Source organism: Lactuca virosa, chromosome 4, assembly GCF_052849685.1.
Source record: "Lactuca virosa cultivar CGN04683 chromosome 4, Lactuca_virosa_CGN04683_v6, whole genome shotgun sequence".
Lineage (NCBI taxonomy): Eukaryota > Viridiplantae > Streptophyta > Magnoliopsida > Asterales > Asteraceae > Lactuca > Lactuca virosa.
In genome coordinates, this window is record NC_136429.1 from 146,793,137 (window position 1) to 146,816,293 (window position 23,157).

Here is a 23,157-nt window from a genome sequence, read left to right on the forward strand (position 1 = left end):
ACAAGCCGTTGATCGGTATCCTATCAATCCCCTTATACCCGATCGATTTGCACTCTATTTATTCCCACCACCCTTGTGAACATAAATATTATTTGTGGCATTATATAGTGGACAAAACATATAAAATCGTCTATATTAGGGTCGTCAACGATATGGACAACAATACAAACCTGTAGTTATTTGAAAGATAATTTGATATGATTATATGCTAAAAATAACTTTATTGTCATTAGTTTATGGAATAATGACTTAAAAGGGTAATATATTTTTCGATTTGTACACATTTGATCACTGAGTTTTTTTTCGTCCACATTTACCCTTTCAACTTGTTCAACTGTAAACATTTAGTCATTATGACCGACTACTCCACGTTAGCCAGAAAAAATGACTTAATAGGGTAATATATTTCTCATTTTGTATACATTTACTCATTAATATATTTTTTCACATTTAGTCCTTAATATTTTTTTGTTGCAAAATAAGTCCTTGTTGTTTTTCTATGCATTCAGTATTTATAACTGATTTCTTTAGGTTTTCCTCAGGATATCTTAGGTAGGACAATCATTAATGAGGTATTTGGAGTTGTTGATTCTTATGTCCATCATAGCCTCGACTGCTTAGTTGCTTAGGTATTGTGGTTTGGCTTAGTTTTTGTGTTCTGAACGTCGTAACTTCTTCATATGATCTTGGATTTTAACGATCTTTATATACATGTGTTTTTATTTGAGTCTACTATAACTTTCGTTTAGATTATTCCATTAAAAAGTAATATATTTTTATTTACGATCTTTATATCCATATTTTTTTTATGAATGTATTTATGAATGTTTTTTTAAATCGTAAGTAAAAATATATTATATTTTAATGGGAGTAATCTTTACAAAAGTTATAGTAGACTGAAAAACAAACACGTTGATATAAAGATCGTTAAAATTCTAGATCGTACGAAGAAATTATGACGTTCAGAACACAATGCCTAAGCCAACCCACAACACCTAAGCAACCAAACAGTCGATGCCGCGATGAACATTACAATCAACAACCCCAAACACCTCATTAATGATTGTCTCACATAAGATGTCTAGAGAAAAACTTAAAGAAAATCAGTCATAAGTACTGAATGAATACAAAAATAACAAAGACTTATTTTTCAACAAAAAATATATTAAGGACTAAATGTGCAAAAAAATATTGAGACTAAATATGTACCAAGTGAAAAATATATTACCCTATTAAGTTATTTTTCTCGGCTAACTTGAAATAGTTGGTCATAAGGATTAAATATGTACAGTTTAATAAGTTGAAGGGGTAAATATATACGAAAAAAACTCAGTAACACAATGTGTACAAATCAAAAAATATATTACGTTTGTAAGTCATTATCCATTATTTTTTTTCAAACTATAACCAAGTTGTTCCGGATTACACATTGAAAAAATGACTAATCGCAAATACTACTAAGCGGTTATGCGTCTCTCACACTCCTTCACGACAAAAAAAAAAAAAAAAGTTTTAAATATCTCTTTTTGTGAATTCATTTCTGATAGAAAATATTTGAATTGACCGGATTAAATGGAATTGTGATTTGGTTTCAATAAAACTTAGAATATATAAGAAAAAAACTTCTCATTTCATAAAAAATAGATCTATAGAGGTGTATGCGAAATTTTAATGGGAAAAAAACTCGAATTTATTATTCAAAATAATGTTTTTGCAAAATTATTGAATTTCGTGAAATATGTACAAAATTACTTTTTTTCTTTTCGAAAAAAGAATTGCAAAATAAAGTTATTTTGGATATGTTTCGTGTAAAATGTTGTCATTCTTTTATCAACATATGGTAAGTTATTATTACCAATGTTTTTTTGGTAATCTTTTTATTAGCCCTTTAGAAGTTAAAGGATTTTTAATGACGATTTTAGAGTTTGGTGGCAAATTGGAAGTAAACATAAACAACTTTGGAATATATATGTTCCTTCTTCATTCCCGCCAGAACTATACACCTCGAGACCCCAATGATTCTCTGAGAAGCTTAAAATCAGTCTTGGATTTCAAAACTTGAAAGATGACAACGATTTTGTCACTTAATTCATCTTTCAAGTTCGCTGTAAATGAAAATAAAACACGAAGAGGACCCAAAAGAGCTTCAGAATTCATCAACCAATACGACCCGATTAAGCAGAAAATTTCCAATTCTGTTAGAAGTAAGTCTTCAGTCATGAAAACAAGTTCGTCACGTCAGATGGAAAATTTAGTTTCCTACGTGGAAGATGGGTCTGTTGAAAATGCACTCCAACTGTTCGATGAAATGAACAAAAGAAGCACCTTTTTGTGGAATATTGCAATCAGGGCGTTAACGAGTAATGGATATTTTGAAGAAGCTCTTGATTTGTATCATCAGATGCGTACCGAAGGTGTTCAACCTGATAAATTCACGTTTCCCTTCGTTATAAAAGCATGCGGTGGGTGTTTGGATCTTGTTACTGGGAAGAAGGTTCATTCAAACCTGTTCAAATTCGGGTTAATTTCAGATTTGCATGTGTCTAATTCTCTCATACTAATGTACGCCAAGGTTGGACATATTGGGTCTGCAGAGAAGGTGTTCGATGAAATGCCTGTGAGAGATTTGGTTTCATGGAACTCAATGATCAACGCGTATCTCTTCGTTAACAATGGATTAACCTCACTCACATGTTTTTCGAGAATGCAACAATCCGGAATCAAACCTGATCGATTCACAATCGTGAGTGCTCTCCACGCCTCTTCACTCATCCATTCTTTACCCAACGGGAAACAAATCCACGCGATAATAATCAAAACCAAATCCGAATCCAACGAAATGATTCAAACATCGCTAATCGACATGTACGTGAAATGCAACGCAATCAATTACGCCGAGAGATTCTTCAACTTGATTTCTCCACGACACGTTGCAGCTTGGAATGCAATGATTCGTGGCTACAATCTCAACAATAAGCCCCTGGAATCATTTTCTTGCTTGAAAAAAATGCAAGAAAATCGCATCAATCCCGACGTTATCTCACTGATAAACTTCCTTCCATCTTGTTCGCAGCTTCAATCCATGTTCTCCGGGAAAACCATCCATGGATACGCAATCCGAATCGGGTTTCTTCCCCACTTTGTTCTAGAAACCGCTTTAATCGATTTGTACGGGAAATGCGGGAATCCAAGATTATCGGAAATCATTTTTGATCGCATGGATCAAAGAAATTTAATCTCTCGTAACACTATGATCGATGCCCTAGTGAAAAACGGCCGATATCAACACGCACTGAAGATCTTCCGAGATATCTGGGATCACGATTTGAAACCAGATCCTACAACGATTACCATGATACTCGATATCATTTCCGATATAGCGGGCCTCCAAGAAGGGAAACGGATTCACGGGTATGTCGTTATATCAGGATTTTATTCGAATACTTTTGTCCTAAATTCACTTGTATACATGTACGCAAAATGTGGCGATCTTGATTCGGGTCGGGTTCTTTTTGACCGGATTTTAACCAAAGATATTGTTTCTTGGAATACGATCATTTTGGCAAATGGGTTTCACGGATTCGGTGAAATTTCAGTTAATTTGTTCTTGGAGATGATAAAAAAGGGCATAAAACCGAATTCGAGCACTTTCTTTTCGGTTTTATCTGCTTGTAGTTTTTCGGGAATGGTGGAAGAAGGATGGAAGTTTTTCATCTCGATGAAATCCGATTACGGGATTGATCCGGGTATCGAGCATTACGGGTGTATCCTCGATCTTCTTGCTCGAATTGGCGACCTTGATCGAGCCAAACGTGTAATTACCGAAATGCCCCTGGAACCGACTTCTCGGATATGGGGATCTTTGCTCGGTGCAAGCCGGAAACACCGGGATCTTGAGCTTGCGGAATTTGTCGCTAATCGTGTCTTGTCTTGTGAACACGATAACACGGATCACACGGGGTTGTACGTTTTGCTTTCGAACTTGTACGCTGAGATGGGGAGATGGGAGGATGTTAGACGGGTCAAATCTTTGATGGAAAGTCAACGCTTGAGGAAAACCGATGGGTTGACCTTTGTGGAAGTCAAAGGTGAAACCTTTAGGTTTATGAATGGAGATAGATCACATAAAGATAGTAATTTGATTTATAAGGTTTTAGATGTGATATTAGAGAATCGTTATGGGGATTTGTGTAAGTTTAAGCCGGTTGACTTTTTGCAAAGAATGTCAAAGTCAACGGATTGGCATAGTGTGAGACTCGCAGTTTGTTTTGGTTTGATCTCAACTGCGATCGGGAAACCGGTTCTTGTTAGGAAAAACGTTAGGATTTGTGAAGATTGTCATTGTGTCATGAAAAAGATTTCTTTGACTTGTCAGAGAGAAATTGTGGTGGGAGATTCGAAGATTTTTCACCATTTTAGACACGGACGATGCTCGTGCCATGATTATTGGTGAATCATGTTTGTTACAATCCGAGATCCAATATTAGCAGACATAGGAGAAAAGTTTTTTAGGGATACTTTCGATGATGCATATAAGAGGGATTTCACATCTTTTGTAGATATGAGAGATCTAAATTTAGTGTTTGTCCCTTTTTTTTTTTTTTTTTTGATGTAATGAAAAGTTGTAAGTTTTGTCTAACTGGAAAAAAAAGGTTTCCGGTGTAAATCTAATTTGTGTTGTATTGTTGTATTGAAAATGCATCAAAAATCCAAATTTAGAATATTTGACCTGTTTTTTGGCTTGGTATTAATCCTTATAGAAAACCCGGATTTATGACAGTTTTTTGACTGTTGTCAAACTGTTTTATGACAGTTTTCAGACAAATGAGGTATTTAACCAATTTTGGTCAGTTTTTCTGGTACTTATGAAATTCATATATATCATTCGCTGTTTTTTTCTCTTCTGAGTTTTATCCAATCAAAGATTAGGGAGTACCACCCAATACTTTGATTTGATAGTGAAATCACAATTCTCAGAATATCTAAGTGCATTTATTACCCTGAATTTCTAACAATTTGCATGTCAAAATGAATATAAGGTTGTTATTTTTTATTTGTTTGTTAACAATCTTTTGATAGTTTTTAAAAACATTTAGGAGCTTGAGCTTCTTTAAGAAATAAAAATAAATAAATAAATAACTTTGTTTGAAAATATGAGTTAGATCTTTTAATTTAGAACAAAAAATTCTTAAAAAAACTATTGTAAATAGCGTTTAAAGAAAAATCGGTGCCTATTGTAACAAAATTACGAGGTTGCACATAAAGTTCATTTTACTTAATTTTTAACTTTTGAAAAGCTTGCATATATTTTCGTCACACTTCTACACTAATAAAAGTATTACTACCATCTCCAAATAAAACCTATGGCTTTTATATATTTCAGTTTAGGTATCGGTTATTTTTGTAAAACATACCCTTAAAATTCAGGTGTTAAGTTTTATTTTCTAAATTGCATTAAAATTGTGTTCCCAATTTCCCTTTGAAACTTTGAAAATGATAAAGAGATTTAGATTATATCATATGCCCATTTATCTAATTAAAACATTAAATGTTCTGAATCAATGTAACTAGTTAATGGATTCGATTGGAAATGAGTTTGCACAAGCTTAAAGCTTGACAAAGTAATAACTTGATTCGAGTGCTCAATAAGTCTTATTGATACACACTCGAGCTTTTGTTTAACATAATTGACAACATCCAAATCAGAGTTTTTCCAATTTACCCTTGAGTTTAAGAGAATCATTTTTAGTTCTTACGTGGAAAAAAATTGTTTTACCCTAATCATTTTTTTTCTTGATCCGCCACTGCGTAAGAGTTGCAATATCTTGAAAATATGCGTTCACTTTGTTTGATAAGTAGTTAAGTGGTTTAACTCGATCTCCGAAAACACAAACCAAAACTTGATTGAGAAACTCATAAGGACTCAAGTTGAGTTTTTATAAACTTGAACTCAATTATGTTTGGAGTCATATTTGTAGCTTGACCTTAATAAAAAAATTGTTGTGGTCGTGGATCGATAAGAATATGATTTATTCATTAAAAGTTTGATTTCTTTTCAACTTGTTTTTATAAATGGGCGGTAGAAAAATTATGTCTATTGGTCTATTCCTAAATGATCCAGTTAGGCCCGAATAGTATACGATTTTGGTTTAATAAGAATCGGACTTGAATTCTTCTTAGGCTTTTATAGTCCTTCACTCTTGAATCATACAATTGGGCCCAAGTACAAGTTTTATGTGTAAATTGGGTTTTTAAATGGGCGGTAGAAATATTATATCTACTGGACTATTCCTAAATGACCCAGTTAAGCCAGAATAGAAGCGATTTGGTTTAATAGGAATCGAATATGAAATCTTCTTGGCCTTTTATAGTCTTTTCAAATTGGGCCCAAATACGTGTAAATTGGGTTTAGGTGTAGAATAAAAATAGTTTAGATTGGCGTTATAAATAAATAAATAAATGGAAAACGTTAAATGTTGATGCATGTTAATGTTTAATGGTTAATAGCTGTTTTGATGTTAGTAAATAACGAATATGAAAATAAGTTGTACAAATTTAACCTATTTGCTGTCAATTATGACCAAATGTTAGGTTTTGGAGTCAATGATTAAAGAAAAATTTCCGTATGTCAATGTTATATATCAAAATATAATATTTATCGAATAAAAAAAATCAAAATATCATATTTGCCTTTAATAAACATCAAAATATCATATATATGTCAAAACTCTATTTTAAATTTATTTTTTATAATCTTTTTAAATTCTTGTATTTATCAATCTACTCTTATACCCTTTCATAAATTTTCAATTCAACTTCAAACGTCCATTTAAAAGAAAGTGTATTGAAGTGGTTTTTGAAACAAGGATGGTTCTTCTTTATTTGAGATCTTTATATTGATATCAACGATTTTGCTAAGGCTTTGGGTGTGAGGAAGTAAATTTTAAAGTGGGTTTCGAATTGAATTTATTATTGAATGAGGAGACTTTAACAAGTGATTGATTTTAAGAATTGATGTAGGAAAGATTGGACTCAGTCGACATGAGAAGGGCGGTTCTTCTTTGTTTGAGATCTTTGTATTGATATCAACGATTTTGTTAAGGTTTTGACTATGAGGAAGTAATTTTTAAAGTGGTTTTCGAATTGAATTTGTTATTCAATTAGAAGACGTTAACACGTGATCGATTTTAAAAATTGATTTAAGATAGATTGGACTCACTAGACATTTAGTTCATTACTTTTGAGTAGGATTTAACGATGCCAAAATTCAAAGCAAAAGAGTTGGATACCTAATTTTGATTACTCAACTGTTTTGAGATGCTTCACAAACATATTGAGCACTTTTTGTGTTTTCCCAAAACATCTTAGTCAATTTTTTTTAGATGAGATTTTGAAGTTAAATCAATCAATGAATATTGAGGAACTTATGAAAGGTATAATGGTCCATTACTAAAACTAAATATTTAAATTTATGGTAAAATGTTAAATTTTTTTTTTTTCAGTAAGTATGATAATTTGAAGTTTTTTAAGTGTAAATATTATATTTAGATTTATGTTAGGTAAATATGATATTTTAATTTTTAACAATGACAAATACCAAATTCTCACTATTTTAAACTAGACAAAAGTGCGCATAAGCAACCATGTAGTTAAAGTCTCGCCAAATATATGTTATTTGTATTGATGACTCCTCCATATACTCATATAGGGTGAGGTTCAATAGAGAACCATAATTAACCAAGGAACCAATGAACCAATCTTTTTTTCAACTTTTAGAACTTATTTTTTATCAAAAAAAAAACTAAAAATACAGAAATTCATAACTTTTTATCCTTTTTCCAATGATATCAAATTCGATAAAAATTTTTTTTTTTTCGTCAAATTCACAATTTGAATTTTTGAAGATTCACAATGTGAATCTAAATTCAAATGGTGAATCCGAAAAATATATTTAACATTCACAATGTTAAGTTATGAATTTAGATATTTTTAATTATTTTTCGATAAAAAATAAATTCTAGAATTTAAAAAAAGATTTGGTTCCTTGGAGAACCAATAATTATGATTCTCTGTTGAAAATTTCCCTACTCATATATACCATTTGTGTGTTAAAATGGTCATTAGCTATGTATTGTTCTCATGTTTACACTATTGACATAATATATTCGATAGACTATTCATATCTGAAGAACTTTGTTGAATATAAATTATGCATACGTCATGAAAACAATCTCACCATGGCTTTCGGAGTTAGTTGTCAAGATCTAGACGTTCTATCGTACTCAACTTCATATCAAAAAATTAAAAGATACTATAATAATATGTAATAAATGTTACATGTTAAATATATTTATAAAAGTAATTAGAATGGGAAACATGTATGACGCATCGTGGACTAGGGGCGGAGCTTCATTTTTTATTTAGGGCGGCCAGAAATATAATATGTATAAAAATCGATGAGCTGGGGCGGCCACAGCCAAAATTTTATATTTTTGGGCCTAATATGTATAAAATTAAAGTATAAAGACTAATTGTGATAAAAAAAGCAGGAGGAGCCACAACCCCCTAGCCCTAATAAAGATCCGCCCTTGTCGTGGACAATACGAAACATATTTTATAAAGTGGTTCAGTAGCCACTATATGTTAGACCTAGATGATTTAAACATACATGAAACTAAGAAAACAATAAAACTTTCAGAATTTAGGGTCTTAAGAATATCAATTTACTTGGATATTTCTAGGATCGAGATTGCAATCACTTTCTAAAATATGTGATTTCGACCGGATGTGCAAAAAACCGCACAAACCGCATAAACCGCCCACACCGCACCAAATCGCACCGCTTAATGCGGTTTAGAATTTCGCGGTATGGTTTGCGGTTCGTAAATTTGTCAAACCGCACTATGCGGTGCGGTTTGCGGTTTATAGTTATCAAACCGCGGTTCAAACCGCACCACATCGTATTAATAAAAATTATATATATATATATATATATATATATATATATATATATATATATATATATATATATATATATATATATATATCAATGTTTCCAATTACCAAATACTTCATTTTGTCGAATAACTTACTCAATATGATGATGGTTGAATATGGTAATTATAGATTTAAAAAGACTATGATATCAAATTTCATAAGTCAGGAACAAGTTAGCAAAACATTTTGTGGTTTTTTTGTTCGCAATATCTATTTCTTTTAAAGGGTATGCAATATAACTAATAAATTTTGAAAGTGTTTAAATGGAATGATTAACAACAAACGTTATAAATACGAACAACTTATCAAACCGCATAAACCGCACACAAACCGCACAAACCGCCCGCACGAAACCGCACCGCATAATACGGTTTAGAGCTTTTGCGGTGCGGTTTCCAAAAAACTCAAACCGCATGTGCGGTGTGGTGCGGTTTGCGGTTTCAACTGTAAACCGCATCAAACCACACCGCGAACAGCCCTAGACCATATAGTCTGGTATCACGAAATTAGATTTGGGATAATCCAAAGAATTTCAATTTAGAAGTTAGATCATTTCTAAATCTGAAACACAGAAAAGTACATTGTTGTTTTGTGTTCTTGAGAAATAAATCAAATCAAGAGTATGATTTTTGTGTGTATATACTCCAACCCGATTTTTGGAACATTCATTATTCTTATATGGATGTAAGAAATCGGTTGAAAGGTGGTTAAACGAAAGTTGCATGCTTTTTGATGCCAAAATTGTTGGTTATTAAGATATATCCAACTCATGATATCATGATATCACTAATAGTATTGGTAGGAATTTGTGTGGCTAGACTCATACCTGATATAAAAATCCGTTTAGATTTCCTGGCGCTGCCCCTTCAACCGTGTCTAGGGTCACTGCCCCTTCGACCCCGCTAGGGGCGTTGCCCCTAAACCTCGCCACGGGTGTAACCCCTTGGAACCCTGCACCTAGGGGCGCTTCCCCCGGACCCCCGTATTCCCGAGTTCACATTTATCACTCCGAGTGTGCATCCCGCACCTCCTATCTCAGTTAGTAAAAGGAGCTCATCCTATCTCATTATTAATAATAATTACACACAATTATGTTGATAACACTAAAATCACCAACAAAAACGAGGGTATGATTTAATCATTATTCTTATAGATTATTAGTCCTCGTTAGACCAGAAGGCTAATTTCCTCATAGGATCTCCAGTTTAAGAGATGTAGGCAACGATCTTACATATTCTTTTTAATAACATTGTTTTCTGTATTTTTAGTGATAATATGGAGAATTTATGAAATTCGATATGGAGAAGAAAGGAAGACAAAATCATATATATATATATATATATATATATATATATATATATATATATATATAGCGCTAAATCCCTAATTACGTAACTACATGGGTTGTGGTGACTTGGTAATGTATGTGGAAGATATGGTGCATAACCTATTGACTCATGTTCAAATCCTAACACTACTTAGTCCCTATGGTCATGGAGGTTCGTCTACAATGACTCAAGGGCATGAGGAATGACCTCATATTTGCAACGGAGGATTAGTCGATGCGTAAAAGCCGGCCGAGAACCCTCGTTAGGAAAGTTTCCAAAAAAAAAATCTCCAACCGTGAAAAAATAAAGGCAAAATCATGTATATAACTATATATAACACTAAATCTTATTTATGAATAGTTGCAATGGTTTATAGTTAATGAAAAAATAAATAACTTCTTATCTTTTCTTTTTATTTATCTTCCTACTCATATATGATTATGACATATGGATACCACTAATTTTTTTTAGCACCCTCTTTTTATTTGGACAATTGTCTTGATCTAATGAATAGGAGGTCAAGTAGGAAGAAATTGTAGGAGGATATATGATTTCTAATACTTTATATATAACCATAATCCCAAACACCGACAAACTGCAAAATTAGTCAAATTGAGTCGTACACCTAAAAACACAATAACAGAATCAAAACAGAAATCTGAGGGTTTCGAAAACTAGCGATTGGTACAATTGACGGTGAAGGGTAAATGCCAAAATCAAATTAGGGTTCAAAACCTTTTACAAATCACCGTTGTCATCTTGAAGTTACCTGGAAAGTTCAGCATGAGCAGTAATCCAAGGGTCGACTATGGTCGTCGACTGATCCATACGATGGGTTAAAGAGAAGTCGAAGACATCATAGTGATTTTCATTATTTGTCTGAGAGGATATTGGCAGTGATATCATCTGATTGTTAGATGATGGAGGCGGCGAGCTGATAAATTTAGCCGGAGCCGATAACCCACCTAACTTATGAACATTAATGTTCATAAACCAAACGGGTGTTAAACTATAAATAATAAAATGAAAAAGAGGAATTCGGTTATTTCCTTTAATTATAACAGAAAGCAGTTAACAAAAAATTAATGAACTATTAACAGTTTTACACTTAAATACACTTATAAATTTTGTGATATATGTTTTGAGATATATTTCTCTCGTTAAATTATAAATAATTAAATAACTAATTTACATCGAAAAGGAAACTCATTTACTTGTTTAGATTATTGTTAGGCGAATAAAAAGGACAAAAATATGGTTATCTTGTGTTAGAACTACCAGATATGGATCTGTGGCCTCTTCTTTTTGCAACCGTCGATTGCATGCACACGTGCCATTGAGTGGTTTACACTTTAGATTAACTTACTAACTAGAACTATCGTTGGATTTGATGTTATTACATGACAACATAATTAGTAATTTCTTAGGTTTGTGGATTTTATATTTTTGTAAAATTACTAATTTATAACAAATTTTAGTTTAAATATTTACTTATTTATCCACTCACAATTTGTTTTCTTTCTCTATGTATGTATTTTAGGTATCAAAATAATTGTTTAAACAAAATATATGAACATATTTCATGTAAGGCCTTCTAGTATGGGTAGTGGTGCTACACAACTTTGTGGGCAGTTGTTGGTGTGTTGATGATCTCTTCTGATGGGCTGATATAGAAAGTTTCGCTGTAAAATAGATAAACACTAGGTCAGGAAGAGCTATCGAGGGTGGGACCCCAATATTGCTCTCTGATGCTTAAGTTAGATATCGAACGTGGATGTTGTTTAATTGTTGCTAAGTGTTTTTGAGTGAGTCTCTCCCTTACCGATGTGCATCCAAGTATTTACATGTGGATGAAGAACCCTGGGTTATCGTTATTACTTGGGGATGATATTTTCTTGAAGTTGCAAGGGTAGTACCCTTTGATATAATATTGAAGCTTTATCCGTGTTTCTTAGGACGTCGCTTGGGTACTTGGTTGAATATTTTATTAATATAGGGTGTTGCTCTACCGGGTGTGTAGTTGGGCCAGTCCTTTGGAGAGAATCGACATGATTATTATTGCCTTACCAGGCCGGTTAGGCTTTTAAGATATTACCGCACATTCATTGTGTATGGGCTAACTTCATACACCATTAAGCCGCCAACCCAATTGTTAAAGGTTAGTTTTTTTTCGGGCTTTAATGATTGGGATTCAAGTGGCATTTATTTATTAGGAAGCAAGCAATCTATCGTAGGTTATACGTGCATGTGTACTCGCATAATCGTTCATGCAGTTACCAATTTTTCTAGACTATATATTCCCTCCTTTCTGTCCCTATTAATGTTCGTTCCACCGCTTATTTCCTATTCCATCATTCATGCACTTTATCTTAATATTGTTGCTCTTCTTTCTAGAAATATGTCTCGTTTTTCTATGCCTGTTTTGCATTCTACTGTTTCTTGTGATTGATTAGCCAAAGTCTTTGAGAAGTATCACCTTGTCGAAGAAGATGGTGCTCATATTTCTAGTTCGGGTGCTACTATCGATCATCCACTTCCGGGTAAAATAAGATTCTAAATCTACTATTTTGAAGCGGGTTTGAGGGTTCCCCCTTTGTCATTCTTTGGGAAAGTTATTGAAGCCTACAATATTCATGCATGACAACTGAAACCAAATTCTATGTAGAAACTAATATGATTTGAGTTACTTTGTCACGATTCCTTTGTTGTTTCGACGGTAGATTTATTCGGCTATTTCTTCCGTATTTATAGTAGTGGTGCTTGGTTTCACTTTCGTTCCAGAGGAAAGAGTTTCATAGAGGGTCTTCCAGAATCCATCAAGATATGGAAGAAAGAGTTCGTTTGGCTTAATTCTTCATGTTTTGCTTTTCTCGGTATCTTTCATTCCCTAGGGACCATCGAGGACCAGAAACCTAGGAGGACATCCAATCTCGATCAAGACATATCCAAAATTTCTGTGTTCGTGTCGAAGAAGAAATTCCCCGAAGTGACGCTAGGGCAAGTAGTGTTGGGTTTTTATCCAAAATAGTCCAATTATAAACACAAATTAGACGTAATTAATAACGGAAGCATTTTTGTTTGAATAAACTAAAACAATTTTATACCCCCCAAGGATCATTTTGCAAAAACTTAGAAAGATTAAACAAAAAAAAGAATAAGAAACTGATACAACCTTTGAAGACTTTGGTTCCTTCTGGAAATTAGGAAGTTGATGAGGATATGTTTAAGCTCTAAATCATGCTCTCTATAATGTATCCACCAAGCAAGATGAAACCACCATTATATGCTAGTAAAAACTTGTAATAAAGTTGTTCTTAAGCTTTAAGACTTATACCACATAATTGCTTAAAGAAAAGAAATTTTATGTACCTCGTTTCTAACACCAAATTTCAAGACAATAAGAGAGGGAGAAGCTCCAAAAATTCGGCCATTTTGAGAGAGAAAAGAAGAGAACTTTTTCAAGGAAAAACTAGCTCAAACTCATGTCCCATGCCTCTTTTTTATACATCCAAGCATGCATAAAGTCAAGACATAAATGCATAAAGTTGAAAGCCTTTCTTACATGCATGACATTGACTAGCAAAGGATCGAAAAACAAATCCCATGCCTTGTTCCCCATGATGAGTGAAAGAGAAAAAACTCAATTGATCATTACGTTATCTTTACCTAGTTAGTTATATTCCAAGTGTATGGTTACTCTCAGTGACTAAATCTTTGTACACAACTTAAATAATCATACAATATGATATATATATATATATATATATATATATATATATATATATATATATATATATAAAACTAGTTTTGTTCTCTTTATTATTATTTCTTAGAAATAATAATTCTTAATATATTGGTAAATATTATTTTCATAAAGTAATGTTTTTCCAATTAAATAAAAGTGTGTGTGTGTGTATATATATATATATATATATATATATACTAACATTATACTAATAAATAATCAATTAGTGGTAATTTTCTATAACGTGTGACCCTATATGATCATATGTTATTAGCAATATCATTCTATAATGACTATGGACATACATGTAGCACCAAGTTTTTCATAACATGTATTATTTTATGAGATGTGAAATTTATAAGATAAGCAGATAAAATAAAGCCTTGAGAGGCTTTAAATTGATAAATGTTGTTTAGCAAAAGTTAATTAAGGAATGTTGTAGATCTTGTTGAGAGGATTTTGTGGATATAAAGATCATCGAAAACGGAGTTCGTATAAGAAAGTTATGTCCGCTAGAAGTTAAGACGAAAGTACGTTGCTATTTTGAGAAAATCAACAGAAGTCAAAGTCAACGGTCAAACTATTGAATCCCACGATGTAGATGAATGTTTTCCAAGATGTGACATTAAGTATGTCATGACGAGACACTAAGCATGCGACGACGTGAAAAGTGATGAGTCATCAGAATGTTTGAGATTTATATGTGGCAAAACCAGAGTCTATTGGCTATCACGACATGATACATATGTGGTCACGACGTGACATGAGTCAGATCATCGAGACACGTGGAATAAGAGTACAATACATGTCGAAATTGGAGTGCTAAGATCTTCACGACGTGTCACTTATATGGTCTCGACGTGACGTACGTCCGACTATAAATACGAGAGTTTTCTTGTCATTTGAGAGAGATTAACATGCGGGATCAGAGATGCTGCTCGGGAGTTGTTTATGGGAGATTATTATGGTGGATTTATACCATTGTATGAATGATACATTGAGGTATCTTTTACCCGTAAAACTATTGTTATGTCCCTGATTTTCAAGGCAAAATTTTCCTTTTTATTTATTCATATATATATATATATATATATATATATATATATATATATATATATATATATATATGTATATATATATATATATATATATCAGAGTATAGTCATATTATGCGAAAACATGTTGTGAATGCACGTGTGTACAGTCGAACCTTGCCATTCACATGAGTACCTGAAAAACATATATATTCAACTGGGTAAGAATAAAGCTTAGTGAGTTCCCCAAACTACCATATACCACAATATATATATATATATATATATATATATATATATATATATACATATATATATATATATATATATATATATATATATATATATATATACATGCATACATATAATGGCTCACGATCTGCCAATAATACGTGTACTTACGGCCTACATGCCATTTAGTCAACATGGGTCTGTGTGTACTTACAACCTACATGCCATTTTGTCAACACACGAGCCTATAGGCTCTCGGCCTCTTTAACCGTTCCAGCATCATTCCCTAGTATCACAACAATTACGCACATAGAGACTGCACATTAGATTCAACTAATACATGCACATTTATACTTTCTACTCTACCAATTTACACTTACGTACATAGAGACTGTACTATCAACTCTACTCTACCAGCTCTCTATCCTAACATACATGGACATGAATTGTTCTACATAGTATAGTTAGATAACTCACCTGGACAATTTCTTAGAAGATTCACAGCTTTCTAGGCGATCCCACCGGCGTGCAATGCACCTAACGAGTATTAACAGATGTTTCTAGCGAAAACCGGGAATATTTCAGGCATAATTTCGACCCAAGAGCTTCTAATTCCTGAGCCCTTTGATGCTCTATAGTTTTACTAAAGTGAAAACCTCCAAAACTCCCGAAAACTACCCCAAAAGTCGGACCAAAGAGAGGAATGAAAGTAAAGGTGTGAGAGAAAATGCAACGGAGCATATCTATTTATAGCTGCAGTGCGCACCGCGTCCACCTACCAAGCACATCATGCCATGGGGTAGGTGGGTTGGGTCGTGCCACCTGGCTGCCACATGTTCACTCTTCGTCCGTCGGAGCCGAGTAAAATTGCAAATCTTTTAAAAATCGTATATCTCTCATACGATTTCCGTTTTCGATGTTCTTTATATCCACACTGATCTATCGATGGGTACTACAAATTTAATCTAGACTCCTTCGGCTAATTCTTAGCCCAACATAAATTTAACAGTCTGAGAAGATTATAATGCTAATGACCGTGTAAAATTCGTAACTTCTTCATATGAAATCCGTTCTCGACTATCTTTATATCGAACGAATCATTTAGATGGTTTAGTAAAGTTTTATTTAGATTGTTTTTCCTAAAAATTAATCAATCTTAATTTCAGTTTCGGTGTCGCACACGGTTGTGCTGAAACTTCTGAAAATCATAACTTCCTCATATGGAGTCAGATTTAGACGTTCTCTATATGCATGCTCATGGTTTTACCACCACTACGAATTTAGTTTAAATTTCTTAGGCTAATAAGAAACATATCTAAAATTCACTTTATACGATACGTTGAGCTGGTTCGGTTTAATCGCAAAACTTCGAAGACGCATAACTTCTTCATACGAAGTCGAATTTAGGCGTTCTATATATCTACGGAAATTATATCGATGTTTGCTACATGTTTATGATGATTACTTAAAGAGTGTTATATCTATACTTTGAATTTTATAAACAATGGTTTATATTGAATTATATTGAAAGTTGAAAATGGGGTGTTACAACTCTCACCCACTTATAAAGATTTCATCCCTGAAATCTTGCTCCTAGCACACCTAGATGTTATCTTATTCGATTTATCGAAGTCAACTCATAATCCTTTACTAATATTATCAGGGTGAGTAAACCTCCTTATTTGGATTATTTGGCCCATCTTTATTCCTCACTGTGAATATTGTCGAGATCAAAATTTGCAAGATCCCAAGGCTACTCTATCATTCTTCAAAAAAATTTCATCTTCGGGTACCCGACTCAGCCTTAGTAATAATAAAAGGGAGAATGGCCAGGACATGTTAATGGTTAAACTTGTTGAAAATTTGACTTTGGTGAGTGAGGTGATGAACTAGTGTGATATGAATGTGGAGTTGCATCAAGAGAATCGGGATTTACATGACGAGTTTAAGGTAGTATCTTACATAGTGAAGTCATTCATTGTTCCTTCAACGAGTTTATCTCGTAATGTTTAAATATTTTGGAATAAATTTGTTGAAATGTACAAAAAGGTTGTTGAATTGGAGAAAGCAAGTTGCAGTGTACCCATGGTTTCCGAGTTGGAATTAGAGGCATTAAGGGGAGAGGTGGAGTGTTTGAAAGAAGAAAAAATTGTGTTGGAGCATAAAGTGGTTGATAATAATTGTATTGAAGGAAGGGGTGAAAATTTTGCAAGGTAAACTTGCTTCGTTGGAATTTGAGAAGGTTATGCATGTTGAAAAGATTGATATGCTAGAGATAGTTGTTCAGAAGCTCAAGAGTGACCTTAATGAATAAACCTTGAAAATGACTAACTTACAGGATAGTGTGACTTGTTTGAGTATTAAGGTGAAGAAGTTCAAGGAAGATATGAAGTGGGTGTTGTTGGATGGTATTAGCGGGGTCGTTGATTAGGTTTTTGATGGTTCTCTATTTATGATGCAAATCAGCCGTTGGAGTCTGTGCAGCGAGTATGGGAAATGACTTGGTTTCAAGTTCATGACCCAGGAGCATTCTCTCGGTCTTTTTGAAGGGGGATACCTTTTTATGATCATACATGTATTCAACGGATGCAAGATGTGTATGCCAATTTGTTCTATGGGGATTATCTATCAAAGCTCGGTTTTCCTGTTGGTTCGGTTGTAGAACTTTATTCATTTGTGTCAGGGCGTAAAGGACACGGTGCTTCAACAAGTGATGGATGTTGTGGAGATGTGTGAGGGATTATGGTTTTGGTAATTTTTTCGTAATGGTATGTATATGTTATAAATTTATCGGTAGTGTTGGGTTGTAAGACAATATAACTATTACGTATTCCTTTGGCTCTCCATTTGAATAACTTTTGTTGTGCTATAACTTTGCTTGTGTTCTTTAATCTTGGTTTGGATTTTCTAATTTGTCTTACTACTTTGATTCTTAGACTTTCCTTTATCATTCCTATTTTATTGTTGTTAGTTTCTTGAATTGTCTTGAAAGCGATTACTAGCTTTCCCCTTAATTGTTGTTGTGATCCTTTTGGTAAATACTTAAATGTACTAGTTGTTGTTTGTCTAATTTGTTTCCCAAAAATGGTTTTTGTATTCTTTTGGGTAGGGAGTTTAAGAAATAATTAAGGCAAGGCTATTCGGGTAGCCTTGGTCGGTGTGTTGCTTATGACCAAATCTTCTAAGTAGTTGGCAGGCCAAGTGTAACATCTGTTTTCCCGATTTGACTTGCTAAAGACTTGAGGATTTCAAGGATAAGGTTTTTGGGAAAAACCGTATGCCACGATGTGGTAGGATGGTAACCACGACGTGGGCGTGGTTCATGAATAAAGAAATATGCTTGACTTGATTGTCACGACATGGAAAGAGGATGGCCACAACGTGATAGTTGTTGCAACCTAAGCCCAAGACTTTAGGGGTTCTCCCATATTTAAAGGCATAAACTCCGGATTTAGGAGATCCTCTTTAGCCTATATTCTCCTATTTTGAAACCTTAGCCTCCATTCCATGGGTGTGAGCTTGGTGGCTTGGTTTTGAGCTTATTTCCTTAATCTTGTGAATATGGAGGAAGAACCTCCATATTGGTGCAAGGAAATAAATAGTCAAGCTTAGATCCATCATCTTCTTAAATTTTCAAAGTCATTTGAGGTATAAATCTTGCACATTGACCTTGTTCATTTGAGATCCATGTTTATGCTCCTTTTTGGTTGTTTTGGTCCCATTCATGGATGCTCTTGGAGTTTGAGGAACTCCAGAGTTTATTATGACACACTTTTGGCCATGGAATTCTGTTAAGTGTGAAAAAGGTCCTAGTTTGGGTGTTCTTGATCCCATGCATAATATTTAGCCTTGAAAGAGCTTATTTGGACTTAGGGTTTAAGATCTTGCTTCATGGTGAGTTCCTAATGGATAAAGTTAGAAACTTTATCGATGAAGTCAATAGGAATAATCAAATTTGAAATTATTGGCCGTGATCTATAAGGATTAAGTTTTTAATAAGAAAAATGACATTATGGCAGAAACCACGACGTGGCCAAGGAGGGCCCATGACATGGTGGTATCATGCAACTCGACTGTTTTGTATGGACATGCCCACGACTGACTGTTGAATTTTGTTGACCATTGATCGTTGACTTTTGAATAGTTTGATCTTGGTCAAACTTGGAGGATTAAGGTTATTAATTGAGGATTTATCTTTATTTGGTGTTAGCCAATTTGCGGGATTGATCGATGCAAGGAGTAAGAGTGTTGCTGTGCTTCTCCGATTTTATGATTCATGTGAGTTTTCTCACTATGCCATGTTTGATGTTGTATATCTTTGCATGATAGGATCGTGGTACTATTGGAGTACATGTATGCTAGACTTGTAGGGTCTTGGTTGTTGATTGTATGATATTATTGGTTTGAGCAGTGTAGGACACTTAGTGTAATGGTATGCTAGATTGGTAAGGTCTTGTCTATGGACTATTTGATGCTGTTAGGTGTCGTGATTGGTTAGGGTAATGTTAGTAATGGTTGTAAGTATTCAAGTTGGATAGCCTAATAACCCTTGGTCTAAAGCCTTATTGCATGGTTCTTATTTGATTTATTGTTATATGAGTTAGTGTTGGGCCCGTTATACTCTTTGGGTGGGGCCCATTATATGAGTTATGACGGGGTCCATTATATGAGTTAGGGTGGGGATCGTTATACTCTTTAGGCGGGGTCCATTATATGAGTTGGGGTGGGGCTCGTTATACTCTTTGGACGGGGCATGTTATACTCTTTGGGCGAGCACATTATATGAGTTAGGGTTGGTCCCATTATATTCTTGGGGTTGGGCCCATTATGTATGCTTGGGTTGGGCCCGTTATCTATGATGTATGCTTGTGATTAGGAGAGCAGGTAGGTCGGCATTAGAGTCGAGGACTTTTGTGGATGCATTATATATATGATGGTATATGTGGTATACTATGGAACTCATTAAACTTCATTCTTACAGTTGTGGATTAAATATTTTGCAGGTTGTTCGTGAGAAGAGCTCGGTGGGACTATACACACACATCCAATATAATGATTTCCGTTGTCTTGTAATTCAACTCTGATAACATTGTGGTTTCAAATACATGAAGGTAACTTAATTTTTAAAGTTAAAGGTTTTAATCGGTTAATCTGTTTCAAAATGAAAATTTTTCTATGGAACTTTTGGGACGTTACACCAAGCTACTTACGGAATAATTGTTACATTTTGGCTAGTCGGATAGCCTTGGTCTATATGTTTCTCAAGGCCAAATATTCTAAGTAGTTGGTAGGCCAAGCTACTTAGGGAATAATTGTTGCATTTTGTCTTGTTGGGTATCCTTGTTTTATGATGTGTTTTAAACTCACTAAAGCTATATATTTATATCCCTAACCAATTTTACCAGCTAAAACATAATAGGAAATGTACCTAGTCGTGTAATTATATAGTAGAGTAAGGGGTTGATCACAGAGAACACAATTTTTAAACAAGAAACTAATTACTAATAATTAAACTAAAAGAATTAACTTTTAAATAGGCGGGGTTTTATCTGATTTTACAAGTTCAGAAAAACTTAATTATCAACTAACTAGAATTACTTAAACTAAAGCAACAAAACAAAACGGTTTTTAATTCAAGATTAAGAGTACTTTCGTTTAGTTTTGAATTCCCCCTTTTTCTATTGTTGATTTCTTAGCGAATTAATTATGTTGGTTACCAAACTATGAAGTTTCTAGTTATTATGTTCATATTTCTAGTGTTTATCAATCCTTAAGCTACTATACAAAGGTCGAGCACAATTTGGACATTAAACCGATTTTATGTAATGTTTGGACTATGAATGATAAATCTATTGATTACCTATATATGATCAAGACAAGCAATACAATCACATATTATAGATCAATAATGCTTTCCTAACACAATTAAAGATACTAACTTTACCTCCTAACTCTAGCATTAATTCAATCACTAGATATAGCAATCCAATAATCATAAATTACTAGAAAACAAGTTCATGCAATAAGAATGTTCAACTAGTTACACTTAAATTGTAGAAAATACAATAAAGATTAGAACATTAACATGATAACACTATCGATCTATCAATCACAGTTAAATCAACATAAATAAACTCATAAGAATAGAAATCAACACATAGTACTTAGGGTTTCATCATCACCAAATGAAAGTTAAAGGGTATTAGCCCATGTAAAGCATAAAAACATAGAAACATTGAGTTGACCAGATTAAACATGATGAAAACTAGCAAACAAAATTATGTAATGATGTTCTTCACTCTAAATCTCTCTAAGCCTTGATATTCAATCAGACTCTGTTCTTCTTAGGGTTTTTAGGAAGTATTTAGTCGCTCTAAGTCGTAGCTATCCGAAGCTCTCTCTCTCTCTCTCTCTCTCTCTCTTTCTCTTTCTCTCTCTCTCTCTCTCTCTCTCTCTCTCTCTCTCTCTCTCTCTCTCTCTTTCTGACCTAAAACCCGATGTATAGAGTCACCATATATTGGTCGCCACGTCGTGGAAAATAAACATCCACGGCGTGAGAGACAGTTACGTGTGACCTTTAAGTCTTCGCAACTGATCATGAAGCTTCTGATTGTCTACGTCATGGACTTAGGACTTCCATGTCGTGGCATATTCCTTCGAGCATGTTTCTTCTTCTCTTTTCCTTTTATTCAAGCTGCAGCCTCCAAGTTTCCAACTTTGTACATTTTTAGTCCCTCTTCTTGAGAATGTCATTCTTTGGATACAAATAGATTTTATACTAATTAAGCACCAAATATCTTTGTAACTAACCCAAATAAACCAAATATCTTTAGTTTATATGTTGCTCGTGACCAAATCTTCTAAGTAGTTGGTAGGCCAAGCTACTTAGGAAATAATTGTTGCGCTTTGGCCATGGGTCTGTGAGGTTATCTGCAAGGAGTTTGATGCTTGTGGAGCCCCTGGTTTTATGGGAAGGAGGGAGCCTATCATCAATATGTGTTGGATTGCCGATGTGGAGAGTGCCTTTTTCGCCAGGTTTTTCCCTATGGAGGTTAAGTCATATTTGCATCGTGTTTTTTGCACGATGGAGCGAAGGATTAGTGGCGCGAGGTTGTTGAGGGTCTCAAACCAGGTGCAGTTGAATCTATGACCTAGGAGGATTTCGTTACTAAATTCAAAAGAGAGTTCGTACCAGCGATTTAGGTTCAACAGTTAGCTCGGGATTATCTTGCGCTTGAGCAAACTACACAGATGGTGGCCGATATCATTGCCAAGTTTAGAGAAAAAGAGAATTGATTTTCCCACAGTATGCGACAACGGAGGGGACAAGAATGACTCGCTACGATGATATGTTGAGAGTGGATATTCGGGAGTTCGTGATCATTTCCAGTTGTAAGACTCTTTCCGATCTAGTGGAAGCAGTCAGGGACAAAGAACTGGAGTTAGAGAATGAACAATGGAAGAGGAAGCAGCATCAGGTTCATGAATCAGTAGTACTGGTCAAGAAGACCAGAGTAACTGGTATTTAGTTAAGATCAGGGGATTTGCGGTCTTTGTGGCAGGTGTGGTTTGACACATTTTGGTATTTTTCATGCGTCGGTTTCTGGGTGTTTCAAATACGGTCAAGAGGTTCACTACAATTAGGATTATAGTTATGGGGAGTCGAGGGTATGCTTCTTTTGCAGGCAACCAAGCTATGTTAAGGATGATTTTCCATATAGAGTAGATGGGATGGTTTTGGATCCAACACCTTTAGCTTGGCAGTTTTTAGATGGACGACATGGGACAACTGAAGTTCCAAGGGCCGGGGTTTGATTTATCA

At 34.1% G+C, this 23,157-nt stretch overlaps 1 protein-coding gene across 1 annotated transcript; it reads left to right on the top strand.

Moving 5' to 3' along the window:
* The first annotated feature begins 1,938 nt into the window (after window positions 1-1,938).
* On the top strand, window positions 1,939-4,598 carry LOC145107523 (Tetratricopeptide repeat (TPR)-like superfamily protein). Its single transcript, XM_079044416.1, has one exon. The coding sequence runs from the start codon at window positions 2,066-2,068 to the stop codon at window positions 4,451-4,453; it is 2,388 nt and encodes a 795-aa protein (XP_078900542.1). The 5' UTR covers window positions 1,939-2,065; the 3' UTR covers window positions 4,454-4,598.
* The last annotated feature ends 18,559 nt before the right edge of the window (window positions 4,599-23,157 follow it).

Coding starts and splice junctions, on each gene's coding strand:
- LOC145107523 (XM_079044416.1), top strand. CDS start 2,066: ATGACAACGATTTTGTCACTTAATTCATCTTTCAAGTTCGCTGTAAAT.